Here is a 14,728-nt window from a genome sequence, read left to right as displayed (position 1 = left end):
TGCTTGCTTAAGCTGAATACACACCTTCATGTGACGTGCCATTTGATCCAGATTCTTCAATCTTAAGAGGTGTCCAGCCACAATGCAGCATTTGCTTGTGATAATGTGATAATAAGTGATAATATTCAATAATTTGCTTGTATACAATACCACCCTGGTTAAACAGCTTTTATTCAACTCATGTCAAATGCTCATTAAAGAGGTGAGTAAGTTTTATTAGCTTGCCAAACAGGAACACTGGTTCTGCTGGTTTCTGCCTGGAGGTCAGGAAAGTGTCTGTTACTTTCATTTCATGCTCAGCATATCTGATATATGACGAAAACAGTTACAAAACAAGTCAATGGATGACTATTTAGTATCGAATACTCAAAAAACTTAGAACCTCAGATAAACTCTTGAGTTTGCAGTATTAAGCGTTGAGTATCAGGTTTTCTGTCACCACTGTCAGTGTAAATGCACTTGAAAGGATTGTGTGGCTGTTGATGTGAAATACTGTAAAGGATTAAACAAATCACAGTAACCTGATAGTATAGAGGAGTTTCCAGCCTGAAGGTCTGATATTTTCAATCCTCAAAATATTTCTGATTGATGTAAAAAGGTCACTGCCTCAAGGCCCTGGACCTACAGGGGTCCCGAAACCCAGATGAAAACTGTTTTGGTAATCTGGAAATCTGGTTTGGAAATGGCTAATACAATATATGCCCATCTACACGCCCTACACGTGAATTTACTACAAGTGAAATGTTGCTACACGAGATACATTTTTTTATTTTTGTTGAGTAATCATATTGTCAAGTCTATTGTTATGTACTGTGAGTCTATGAATGATTTATTGCCAGAATCAATTTTCCACCAAGTTGGTATTAAACATGTGAAACACTATTTGATGGTTTCTTGTGAAATCACTGATATCTGAAGCTTCCTGTGTGTTTCCTCTGACAACAGTTATATGAACACATCCATAAAAACAGGCAAACTTAACATTTTGGAAGCCAGCAAATGACATTTAAATAAAAAATATGACCCCTGTATAAATAACATTCATTCATTTAACTGAATATGTATAAGAAAACATTCTTCTTCACTTATAATGAAAGGTTTCTGTTTGCCAACTTATTTTTTTCTCCATTTAAAAAAAAATGTAAAAATGTGTATGAAAGCCATGGCAATGTGTGTGTGTTTGCTTTCTCTGTGAAGACACGTGAGTTGGCGTGTCAGGTTGACTTCAGATTAAACAGGTTCACAGCTCTCAGGTATTCAGAAACTCTGGTTTCCTTTGACCTTGTTTTTCTTCTCACCTGAAAACATCATCGTTTTAAGGTGTTGGCATTTAATGAAAGGTTGAGCGTTGTTCAGCTGTGATGATGATGGCATCTGGATGGGGATGAAACATATAATGTTCAGCTCATTGTGACTTATACAGCAGCAGTCAATCAAAGTGACACATTATTCAGAAACATGGATGAAGACAGGACGTTGCCGCAGTGAGTTGACACTTTTTCTATTTAAAACTTACATTATATTATGTATTATTTCTTCTATTACTATTACAAATGTGAACTATATATTAGTTATTACCCAAAGTAGTAGTTAATTATTAAGTGGCTAATTGTCAAAATATAATATACATATAAAAATATAATATCATCTGTCACTTCTTTACAAAATACGAATTTAGTGAAGACTCTATTATTAAATATAAAGTCGGCTGTTTCAAAACTGATGAGAAATTTACTTTAACTTTCTCAATTTATCACATTTAACCTGTTTAAGCAAAAGCTAGAAAATTCTAGTAATGATTGTTTAGTAAGGTGTGGATGACAGGAGTTTATTCTTATAAACTTGCTGGTATAGAAAAAAAACCTGCCTACTATGATAGGTCCAGGTCATATTTTTCATTTATTTTTATTTTAACTTTAATTAATTTTTTTAATAGCAGCAAAATGTATTTGTCTTTTTATTTGTGTGCTTTATATTTGCAGTAGTGTATTGTGACTTGTAATGTTTTTTATTTGGAGACTACGGATGTAAATTAGCATTTTTGCTACAATCCAGCATGTTCACATTGTGTCTTTTGTACTGATCTTCATTAACATGCATTGTCCCTGTCAAAAAACCAATAAAATAAGAAATAAAAAAATAAAATAAACACATAAAAATCTATTAAAGGAGCTTGTTATTCTCAATTTAGAGAATGAAGGCTGTTTTTTAAACATTTATTAAAAGAAATATAAGAATTAGACAACATTATTAACAACTGTAGAAAAATGCGATAAACCAAACCAGCAAGTCCATCCTTTATGATGCTCATATTGTTTAGTTTCTCTTGACACTGTGCCAACGATATGATCTATTCTCACATTTGCTTTATTGGATTCATGCACGGAATACACATGCTCACATTCATGTGTAAGATTCATGACAGAAGCAGTTGTGGTTACAGTTTCAATACGATGATAAAGCTATTCACTAATTGTTGAGGCTTCAATTTGTGGTTTTGTTTTACATGACACATAATGTATACACTAATCAACATGTCCTTTTTATGGCTGAGAAAGAATGTGCTGGAAGATTTTTGATTTATTATTATTCATGTTGAAATTTATAAAGTAACTTCATTATTTAACTTGAAGGAAAAATACAGTTAAGTTATTATTGACACAATAATTATTGACACAATTCACAAAGGGAAAAAGTTAAAATAAAAACTATGATTAGATAGATAGCTAGATAGATACTTTGACATGTTGTTGTCTTTCTTTAGGAGGCCATGGGACACCTGTCGAGAGGTCCCCGTCATTAAAGATGAACAAACGCCCTGGAAAATGATAAAACTACTGAAGATCATTTCTCTTACTGTGGCTGCTGTGGCTGTGTTTGGGTTAACGTTGTGTAGCAAGGTTTGTAGCACATTCCAGTTGGACAACTTTGTCCAGATTTGAACTTTTTTCTTTTGTTTTAATAAAATAAAATAATGTGACAAAACAGGGGAGATTGTAGCTGCAAGGGTCTTAACTTCTACTTAATTTACAAATCAAGTTCAAAGGCTTTTGTGTCTTTAATTTCCAGCTTTATTTATGATGTAATTCAACATTTTGTGCAAAAAAGTAACTAAGTAGTGGTAAAAGTTAACTAATTTAAAGTAACATTTTGGGAATATTGAAAGAAAAAATAAAATGTGATTCCCTTACCTTTCTACCTTTCTATGAAGCACTTATATATCTGTCTTGTCTGGACTTTGTTTATATTCCCAGACTTCTTTCCTCCTCCTCATCACCTTGGCCAATGAAGGCACAAAGACCCTCTCTGCAGAGCAGAAACCCATCGCTCTGCTGTGTGTCGGCTGCTCTCTTGTCGCCTCCAGCGTCCTCCTCTTGCATAAGAGCATCTGGAAGGCGTGTTACAAATCATCAAAGTTGCCAGCCAGAAAAACAGTAGCTGTGGTGAGAAGTCTTAACTCACTGCCTCTTTCTCTTATCAGCATCTAATTTGTGATTTTTTCCACATCAAACAAGTCAAAATTGTTTTAATTAAATACCAAACTACCACTCAAAAGGCTTCCTTTTTCTCTTTTATTGGTTTAATTTAACCTGGAGTTTAATGCACTGGATCACAGGTAGAAAGGTGCAGCAGCACCTTTAGCACGTTTTGATTACTGGATTGACGCAAACCAAAAATGTAATAGGACAAGTTCAGTGGTTTCATATCTTTTGAATATTCACCTTTTAGGAACAGGTGTAACCCTGGTGAACTCTGCTCCCTCTTCTTCAGGTTCTGTTCTTCGAGTTCGTGGTGTCTGCGGGTGCAGCAATTCTCACCATCGTGGCGATGCCGCACTTGGACATTGTGACCAATGTGACGATTCTGAACGGTGTAGCTGTCCTCTCTACGCTCCTACAGGTGGTCGCTCAGTGTACTGCTAAGGAAAGGAACCGCTTCCTGCTTCCCTCCATTGCCGCCTTCATCCTCATCTTGATCGGTTATGTCCTGTTCCTCACTTTATACATCATGAAAGATCCTACTGATATCAAGATGATCATTTGGGTGGGTCTGGCCGTTGGGGGGGCCTTCTTGGTGTCTTTCAACTGGTGGGAGAACTACTTCAGATTGATTGGCGAGAACAGCAGCTCCGTCTTCCTCAAAAACCTCTCAGAAGACATGAGGAGAGCCCAGAACATCCTGCACATCCTCTCCAGCCTGCTCAGGATTGTGGTGACCGGTTGCGTGCTGGGAGCCTACGTCCCTCTGTACAACATGGACTGGGAGGTGGTGAAATCCATCCCGAGCCGTGAGACAAGGATTATAGCCATCACCGTTGGGGTCCAGCTGATCTCTTCAGCTCTCTGTCACTGGTTCGCTGTTGCAGCCTGCAAGATGCACGCCCTGCGACGATGCTTCATCCTGCCTCTCTACCTGGCCTCTCTGGCTGTTATGGCTCTGCTCGTCATCCCTGTCATTGTTTACTATCAGGACTACAGAATAAGTCTGAACGGGACTGAAAGCATCAACTTCACACGCTACTGCAATGTGGTTGTTGATGGAAGAAACCAAGACCTGAACGGAAGTGTGTTCTCAGAACTGGATTTGGATGTTACACACACTCTGTGCTTCCTGGACATGTCCAAAATAACTGACATTGGCATGCTGACAGGTAATGAACAGCTGGTTCTCATTGTCTTCATGTAAAACCCACAGAGAGCTCTTATCTACTCTCTTGTTGTAAGGCATTACGAGAAATTCACAGGAAGTGGTTTCAAGGAAAAGACAAAATTTCAGTTCTTTATCATATCACTGGTTAAGAGTTTAATTTAAAGGTGGGATCCTTTCATTCATCTTCCCCCAGGTTCAGCCGTGTCCTGGTGGCTCGGTCTCATCTTGGCCACAGCTCACCTCTGGTACCTCAGTCTGTATCGCATCCAGAGGACCCAGGACCTGTTTGTCAGGAGGCTGTACGAGGGAGCCTTTATCGAGCAGTCCCTGCTTCTGAACACTCGGTTCGACATCCAGACGACCAACAAACGCGAGAAGTAAGTGTGTGTGTGAGTTTTTAAGACAGATTTTGATCTTAGAGTAGCCAAGTTAAGGGTTCAGGTTCTGGTTATGATTAGCTTAATGCTAATGCTAATGGTGTACCATATTATACTTACTGATACATGAAACATGCAGTAAATAAAGGCGTGACCTTTACACAGAATCTGCCAAGCAAGAAGTGAAGGTAAGGGTTCAGGTTAGCCATGTATTGGTTTATGTTGGTGTGAGGATATGGTATGGGTCAGGATTCGGAGCTCAGAAAAGCAGATGTGTATATTGAAATGAAAAGGATTGAAAATTAGCATTGGTTCTCAACAATGAAAATTTTGTAATTTCCAGACTCAGACTACTTGACCCTGTGAAAGTGTTCCTTTGTGCGACAATGTGGCACGAGACCTACGATGAGATGATGAAGATAATCATTTCAATATTTCGGTAAGTGTCACATAAAGAATCATGTTATGGGCATTATTTTCAGCAGTTTTAGCAAAGTAACTTAACATTTTTTGTGGATAGTTTGGTTGTTACCACTTGGATTGTACAGTTCAGTTTGAAGAGCTTTGAAAATCTTGAAAACACATGGAAAACATTGACAGCCATGAGGGATTTTCGTAGAAGGATCTCTAGGTTCATTGTGATAGAATTACAATTTAACCATAGTAGCTTCATGTGATTCTCGTAACTCCCCAGACTGGATAAGTACAGGCCGAAGACGGAAGGACAAAGCAGTGATGTGACTTTTGAAAGCCACATCTACTTTGACGATGCCTTCAGAAACGTCCCCGGGAGTCAAGGGCAACACGTCAACGAATATGCAGAGATGCTTGTGGAAATTATCAGAGAGGTTTACAGGTAAAATATGTGAAACTGTGAGATTTCATTTACAGAAAATTCTCACTCATTATCCCCTTAAACTAAGCTGAAGTACCTTTCATCCTCTGTCATCAGTATCTTCGTGAACCTCGATAAAGGCCTCTTCAGTAATCAGCAGCAGATCCCTGATCAGAAACTCATCAGGACGCCATATGGAGGACGTGTGGTGGTCACCATGCCTCATGGGAACAGTCTGGTGGTTCACTTCAAGGACAAACAACTCATCCGCCACAAGAAGAGGTGGTCTCAGGTGGGGAAATTATTTAATACAGGTTTATTTAAACCTTTGCAGCTTAAAAATCAATGTTGATTAAGACATAAAAATGTACCTTATAAGGTCAATATAGCAAAGGTATTGCCACAAGCGTTCGTGCAATGAGAGAAGTGGATATCAGATACTGTTAGTCATGGGACGATAATATTGTTTGAAGTTGTGTCTCTATCAGAGAGTGTTTTCTGATTATTACGTAACATTTTCAAGGTCATGTACTTGTACTACCTCTTGGGCTGGAAAGTTGCGACCAAGTATTACAAAAGAGCGGAGAAAGGAGAGGACGAGACTGAGCTGCTAAGAGAGTTTCAGGTGAGGATGAGATAAAACAACACATGAACCAGTGCAAATACATAGAGATATTTCTATATGTTAAGTACCTGTGCCTGGTTCTGCAGAAAGAGAAGCACAACACCTACCTCCTGGCTTTAGACGGGGATACAGACTTCCAGCCGGCTGCTGTAATGCTGCTCATCGATCGGCTGAAACTGTACCCACTTGTCGGGGCAGCGTGTGGCCGCATTCACCCAACTGGATCAGGTTGGTCAAACAGAGTGAAAGAACAGGGACAGGAAACAGAGGAGAAGTGGTTAAAATGAGACAGATGACAACACTCAATAAACAATGAAACCAAGCGAGTTGTCTATCAGACCAATCAGTGAAAGATAGCAAGATCTGCCACCTTTGTACCTTGTAAAAAACAGCAGTTATTGATGATTGACTATTGGCAGCCCAGCATCTAAATATCCAGTTGGATGTAGAAGGATTTCTGTTTTTTTCTAGGTTAAATATTAGACAAGTTGGTTGGTCATTGAGTTGGTTATTGTAAATTGTACTTTAAATTAACCTTTAAATGATGATGATGATGACCTCACTGCTCAACTCATATGGAAAGCCAAGAACTGGACTGTCTTTCAAAAATTCTCTCTTTTTTTATGATTTTCACAATCCATTCAAACAATGTGATGGACTATTGGTCTTTTCCATCCAAACCTTATGAAAGGACTCAATTGTAACCAAAAGTTTTGAATCTAATAAGTTAAAATAGATAATAGGTATCCAACAAAAAAATAAATAAAATAGAATGATACATGGTAAATAATACATGGCTACATTACAAAACAGAGAAACCAAACCAATCCAAATAATTGATACGCAAATCCCTTTATAAAAATGTGGTATGAGGAAAAAGAAGACATTTAGAAAAAAATGACATTATACAAATGATGGAGGCACAGGTTGTTATGTACGTATGTTTAACCAATTTCTAATAATGGCTTTCCTGCCAGCAGCACTTAGAATCCAAATTAAATATCCATTCGGAGAGAGTAGCATTTTCTAGTGGCAATGCACCCACATACAAGGTCTCAAGTAGATGTCCACCTGGAGCACTTTTTGCAAAACTTTATTAAACTCTCCAAAAGCTGGTAAATTCCACTTATCACTTCTTTTTTTACCTGATACCTTCATGCTTCTTGGAGACAGACTAATAGCACACAGTACCAGGTTTATGTAAGAACAGGTCTGTTTTTCCCCTCGCAGGTCCCATGGTTTGGTACCAGAAGTTCGAATACGCTGTGGGTCACTGGCTTCACAAAACAGCGGAGCACGTGTTCGGCTGCGTGTTGTGCAGCCCCGGCTGCTTCAGTCTGTTCAGAGCAGCGGCGCTGATGGACGACAACGTGATGAAGAAATACACCATCAAGGCCTCCAAGGCTCAGCACTACATCCAGTACGACCAAGGTAACAGGAAAACCAGAGGAGCAGGCGGTGAAAACAGAAGCTTAGTGACTGCTTCTGGTCTGTTTCTAGACCTGAGCACAGATAAATGCCGCAGAAACAGAATGAGCTTACCTGATAAAGACGGCAGTAGTTTGTGTTAACAAGGTGAACTCATGAGTAAAAGTTAATGGCATCGCTAGCTGTAGCTAACCCAAAGAAACAGGAGCTCACTAATACTACGGTAACAAGCCTGTTTAACTGAACTGTGCATGAAATAACTGTTGCCCCCTTTACTGACTCTCCCCTGCTGGAGGGGACGTGAGCACATGTCAGGTGTTACTACAACAGCTTGCATACTAGCCCGAAGAATGTGGCGGGCCATCAGTCAGTGTCTAAAGCTCAAAACAAGCTGCTCCTCATGGCTCTATGCTTCAAACATTGTCTAACAGTCTCTGTACTCGCTTGTGCAGGTGAGGATCGTTGGCTCTGCACTCTGTTGCTGAAGCAGGGGTGGAGGGTGGAGTACAACGCAGCGTCTGACGCTTACACCAACGCCCCAGAGGAGTTTAAGGAGTTTTACAATCAGGTGATTACAAGAACGGCTCAAAAAAAATTCTGATTTTTTTTTTTTTTTTTTGACACATGTGCTACAGCACGTCCTGATCACTGATCCACATGTGTCACTGTACATATGACAGACATAGTCAAACTGTTCATGCCCCACCCTTGGACCAGGTCCAGGTTTGTTAGACTGCCTTGCCAGTTCATGTGTCTGAGAAGAATTTAACCCTATTGCGCAAACTCTTAATCACTAAGAGGATAATTATTATAAAATTTATCAATATGAAACCTGAATTAAATGTACAATTATCAAAATTGATATCTCTATTGTTTCGGAATTGTGAAATAAGATGTAGTTTATCAAAGGGATGATAAGTCTTTACTTTAAAAAAGTATGTTCTAAACTGAGAGTTGAGACTGACTCTGGAGACAAAAATAATAAGTAATGGAATAATAATTAATGATTTACTCGTGCCAAGAGCAACAACTGGTTCTTCACCTGAACCTACAATATAAAAATATGGCATTTATGTCTAATATATTTGACATTTTCCCCACATGATGTTTTCTTGCTATGTTCAGCGGCGTCGTTGGGGACCGTCCACCATGGCAAACATTGTGGACTTGCTGGGCTCTGGCACCCTGGTTACCCACAGGAACCCGTCCATGTCCAGACCCTACATGCTGTACCAGCTCTTCAGCTTGGCCTCGTCCATCCTGGCTCCTTCCACTGTCGTCCTCTTGATCGCAGGTCAGGCTTGTTTTTGTGTTAAAATGAATGTTATACATGTACTCGAAAAAAAGAAATAATCATGGTCCTATGGGATATTTTATTCTGTTTCAAAATAAAATCATCATCAACCAGGTTAATACAAAACATTTCCTCTATGTATGCATTCATATTATCACTGTTTTCTTTGAGATGATACAGGAAAAACAATTGATCTACCAATGCTCTGTTCAAATTGGCAATAGAGTTAAAGTTTAAATCAGAACCGGAGTCATCATTAAATGGTTGAAGATGCTTAAACCTGACATTAGGTTGGGAAATATCAGCAGTTGTTGTTCGGTAGATGGTTAATTAATGGTAGTTAATCTATTAATAGATAATGAATGAGAATGCGGTTTGTTAAATTAAGACAAGGTAACACAACTGTGCGTTTTTAAAACCAGTTCTTTTGTTTGCCTCCTCTCTCACTTTCAGGTAGTTTCACTGTGCTGCTTGACATCCATCCCAACGCTGCTATGGTCATGGCCGTGATACCTCCCGCCATCTTGCTCGGCGTCAGCTTCAAGATCAAGTCAGACACTCAGCTCCTCATTGCAGCGATCATGAGCATCCTGTACGCCTTCCTCATGATGATAACAACGCTTGTCATAATAGGTATGTCAGACACGAACTTGCAACTACTGCTCACGAACTCACAAAAGGTTTCTCGCTTCTGAATCTCACTTTATCCTCATTTTATCCTCCTTCAGGCAACATTGTGAAGGAAAAAACCATCCTGACTCCCAGCAGCATCTTCATCATTGTCGTCGCCGCCTTTTACCTCATCACTGCACTCATGCATCCTCAGGAGGTCGGGCTGGTCATCTACGGCTTGATTTACATCATCAGCATCCCCAGCGCCTACCTGCTGCTGGCTATTTATTCCATGGTCAACATGAACAACGTGTCCTGGGGCACCAGGGAGATGGCGCCCGCTTCCGGGGCCGCCAAACCTGAAGCCGCTCCCCCACAGACTAAAGCCCAGCAAGGTAAAAACATTGAAATGATCAGAGCAGATTGTTCATGCATATATTTAGAGAACGATAACAACCATTAATGTTCGTGTTATTAATACAACCAGTTATTTACATGTTTTACAAAATTGTTGAGCAAACTTTTTAAAGTTTTGGTTAAACTTTTGAACATCTGTAATACAGTTAGGTCTGTTATTTAACAGTCTAAAGTGCAAAGTCTAAAGCGTGTGGCGCTCGTGCATTCAGGGCGTGTCCGTATTACTTTTGCTATTTGAACCGCAGAAGACATGGTTTTCATGGTTCAGAAGGGTTGTACTGTATAGTCTTAATTAATCATGGGAGTGTTTTGGGCATGCACAACTACACAACGCAGGGCTGAGCGAATCAGTGCACTGTGCACAGCTCTACAAAGAAGCAACAACACAAATCACAGTGTGACACATCTTGTTTGTTATGAGAAGCATGAATAAATCTTCAGTTCATTATGAAACCGTGGAGGGACAAAGTCAGTCTTGGTGATGAGTGTGCCACAGAGTGTATGCACGTCGTGCACACCCCCATATGTAGACGCAGAAAAAATTAAAATTGCGGCCCAACATATACCTCCACATCTGGGCAGATTCCGGCTGTTATCCGCCGGTATTGACTGACAGCCACAAGATTTTCTGTGTGTGCACCAGAATCTGCATCTGACAATCATGCTGTGTACGGGCCAGATTAGGGGCCATGGAACCGAGCGTATACTGGGCCAGAAGAAAACAAGCAGGTGCCTCAAGTATCGGCCGGATTTATTTTTTCTATCTGGGATATTACTCTCTTGATAATGTTTCCTTAAAATGCTGCACCACTGACTTCAGACCTGGTTTGTGTTGGTCGTTGGACGTTTCTGCTGCCTCAGTACAGCAATGTGCGTACGATGCTCCTGACCACACCTCATTTTAAGACCAACATCACATGGGTGCAAGCATATTTACTATTTAAACAATGTGTTTTCAAAAATGAGAGCTGTGTCAGTCTGAAACTAGCAAAGACACTTATCTTGTGCTTCGCGCCGGGTGTAAGAGCTTGACATTGTCAAATTTAGTCGCCCTGATTTTAGTGAAACCATCAAAATAGCTTCAACTGTTAATAAAAAAATACTTAAGTTGTTGGGAACTCGTTGTTAACGCTGTTAAAGACACAGTTACACGTTTTATATTTGAGTTGAACTGAAACTGATTTTCACCTTTCGCAGCTAAAAGCATGTACATGCACTTCTTCTCCTGGGCTAAATGCTGTAAACAACTCTGCCGGAGTGGCAGCGCAGAGGAGGTCATCGTCAGCCAGGAGCACCTGACCGCGGAGGCTGCACAGCCTGAAGCTCTGCCTCAAAACACAATAGTGGAGACTGAGAGGAGGCCGGGGGAAGAGCAGAGGTAAGAGCTGAAGGTAGAGCTTTGACTGGAGTAAATGTTTCATGACTACATGTTTTCATTATTTTTGCAGTGTAAAATATATTTTTTTGACATTAACATCAGATGTAATGTTTAAAACTGTATAATCCATGACAAGTGAATCTCATGAAGCAGTGTGTAAGCCATAAAGTCTTACCTGGTTCAGTAGATGGAATTGATTATTGGCGAATGAATTAATATGTTGCACTGTAATCAATGGCACGTTTTATTTAGTTTCAGACGAGCGGAGCCTGCTTTCAAATGCCCCAACCAGTGTAAGTTCTACCTGAAAACCGGAAATTTGTTGCAAAAATTGATGATTCACACACTTTTCACGCGGACTGATATTTTCATGTGTTGCTCTTTTCTGCAGGTTGGGTCACGCAGCTGCAGAGTCTGTCTGAAGACATGCGCCTGCAGGAGAATACACTGGACCAGGTGTGAAGTCAGAAACCTAACCGTCTCATTAGCATGTCTCACTTTCACTTCTTTTTTTTTTTTTTTTACCAGATTTACAGCAATATTTATTTAAATGTTGAAGAAAGTCAGCGGAAGTACCAAAATAAAAGCTTTATCCAGCGTTATCCACGGTTAATCCCGGCTCAAAGCTCTTACAATTTTGGTCCTCGAGCTGTTATAATATCACTTTACTAAGTTTTTATATTTAGATTTAACATTTGACATTTAGATTTAATATTTACATATAAACATTTAAACAGCTATTCTGGTAAAAAGCGAACTTAAAAAATTTACACCACCTTTTTTTTTAACATTATTTGGATCTAAATGTAATGAAATGTTGCTGTTTATATCAGAATGCACCTGCAGCAACCTTAAATACTAAGATATTAACACTACCTTTTATAATTTGGGGCTTTGCACAGTTTCACACTTCACTGAGAGAGTTTCTGTGTTTCTCTGCAGGATGAGGAGCACTTCTTCAGACAGCTGACAGTAAAATACCTGGAGCCTCTACCTGAGGACAAAAAGAAACAGAGGGAAATGGCTGAAAAACTCAAGGATCTGAGAAACAAGGTAACTATGAATGTGGTGCATTATGCTGTTTTTGTAATATGTGTTATTATTATATTATATGACAATAGATATGAATTAACCCGATTTTTCTTCTCCCCGTTTACAGATAACGTTTGTCTACTTCATTTGCAACATCTTCTGGCTCATAACGACCTTCACCCTCCAGCTCTCGTCGACGTTTATCTCCATCAGGGTGCCGAAGATCGACAACAACCTGCAGTTCACAGGGGAGTTCTTGTACATCGAGCCGCTGGGCTTCATGTTCATCCTGGCCTTCGCCCTCCTGGTTTTCATCCAGTTCTTAGCCATGCTGTACCACAGGTAGCCAATCAGATCTTTTATTTTTATTTTTATATAACAGTTAATGTTCTGGATAGATCAGCTGTTATTTTTTTTAACTTTTTGTCGTTCTGTGGTTTTTTTCCAGAATCTACACCCTGATCCATTATGTGGCCTTTCTGGACACAGAGGTCAAGTCTGGACAACAAAAACAGCAAATCGATGAGGTACACACACACACGGGCGCACACACACACACACACACACACTGCTATGCCACTACTACTGCTACTACTAACATTTCTGCCACTGCCACAGTTACTGTAGCAGTGAATCTACTGCTATCACTACTGCTGCTACTGTTGCTGGTATTGTTGAGTCAGACTGTGCGGGATGGCTGGGGAGTAAATATGGGTTGCAATAAGTACATTATAGATTCTATATTGAGGGTCAGACTGTTGAAAAGATGAAAAGATTTCACTACGTTTCTTATATATATTATTAATAAAAAAAATACATATCAGGGATAGAACAATTGAGTCTTGGATCTATGTCAAGATGCTTATATCAGGATGGCAAAACACCCGTTAACTTTAGCCTGAGCTTTTGGTTTGTGCTGTCCCATGACATATCATAGGAGCTGTCAGCCATAACCAAATTAACTGCTAAGTAAAAACAGAATTGAAGAGCACAGCAAAGTAAAACAGAAAAACCTCCTGTTTCTCTTCAACAGAAAAACTGTTGCAACTCTTGTCTTTTTGAGAGTAATCAAGCACAATTATTTTACAATACTCTCGAACATACAAGGATGGTATTTGCAGATCGTTTTCACCTGACTACTGCTGCTGATACTGATAACAATTCATTTACATTTACATGTGCTCATTTGTCAGACGCTTTTGTCCAAAGTGACTTACAAGAGAGAGACGTTACTAAAGTGCAGTAGGAAACCTTGAAGTAAATACTAAAGTACTAAATCTACTAAGTACTAATCTTACTAAATCTAATCCATCTATAAATCCAATAGAACTAATCAAATTTACATATCAGCTCTCAGATAAGTTTAGCACAGAGATTCGGTCTGAGTATAAATGTTCTGAACACACCTCCCCTTCATTGGAAATATTTACCGGGTGACACACTCAGTATTTGCAAGTTTGGCGAGTTGTTGTTGGACTGAACACACAATGAGTGGCAGCAGAGTTTGGCAGAACAAAGGTATTGTCCCAGGTGTGGTGGTATGTGATTGGTATGTACTAATTATCTGAGTTCCCTGCAGGTCAAGGATGATTATGATGATCATGAAGATGATGTTGACGACAGTTACAAGTTCTTCTCCCCAAGTATGTTCTACAGAAACCACGACTGCGGAACTCTGGTTTAAACAAACCAGTTTTTAGCACTTTGAAACAAACATGCACTGTATGTAATATTTAAAGTAATCTAACTTAGTCTTATTTAAATTATTTCAGTGGGTTTTTTTTTTAAAACCTTAACAACCCAGTTTGTCTCACAAAACACAGACTCCACTGAAGCTGAAGAGCTGGAAATACGAGCACAACACAACTTGTTTGTTCACATGTTTGTTTGTGTGCATCACATGGCAGTAAATCAAGCTTAGGCTCACAACTCTCAACTGTTAATGAAAACACCATTAGTGCAGCAGAAAACTGCAACAGTCTTTCAAATGTGGATATAAGCACCTGTATGTTCCCTTTGGGGCCATTAATTGTGAAAATTCCCATTTGCCACTTGAAATTTCAAAATTTTAAGATGGCTG

At 39.5% G+C, this 14,728-nt stretch overlaps 1 protein-coding gene across 1 annotated transcript; it reads left to right on the top strand.

Moving 5' to 3' along the window:
* Window positions 1-1,458: 1,458 nt before the first annotated feature.
* LOC111233233 lies at window positions 1,459-14,332 on the top strand. Its single transcript, XM_022760999.1, has 22 exons — window positions 1,459-1,484; window positions 2,765-2,900; window positions 3,255-3,443; window positions 3,772-4,651; window positions 4,844-5,027; window positions 5,371-5,466; window positions 5,722-5,883; window positions 5,980-6,154; window positions 6,386-6,418; window positions 6,478-6,715; window positions 7,718-7,918; window positions 8,368-8,483; window positions 9,041-9,209; window positions 9,663-9,842; window positions 9,938-10,216; window positions 11,436-11,616; window positions 11,875-11,909; window positions 12,008-12,072; window positions 12,559-12,669; window positions 12,776-12,990; window positions 13,097-13,139; window positions 14,228-14,332. The coding sequence occupies exons 1-22, from the start codon at window positions 1,459-1,461 to the stop codon at window positions 14,330-14,332; spliced, it is 3,819 nt and encodes a 1,272-aa protein (XP_022616720.1).
* Window positions 14,333-14,728: the final 396 nt, after the last annotated feature.

The sequence above is a fragment of the Seriola dumerili genome, unplaced genomic scaffold (assembly GCF_002260705.1).
Source record: "Seriola dumerili isolate Sdu_G_001 unplaced genomic scaffold, Sdu_1.0 BDQW01000381.1, whole genome shotgun sequence".
NCBI classification, from domain to species: domain Eukaryota; kingdom Metazoa; phylum Chordata; class Actinopteri; order Carangiformes; family Carangidae; genus Seriola; species Seriola dumerili.
The sequence above is the reverse complement of the archived record's forward strand: the minus strand, read 5'-3'. Positions and strand labels throughout refer to the sequence as shown.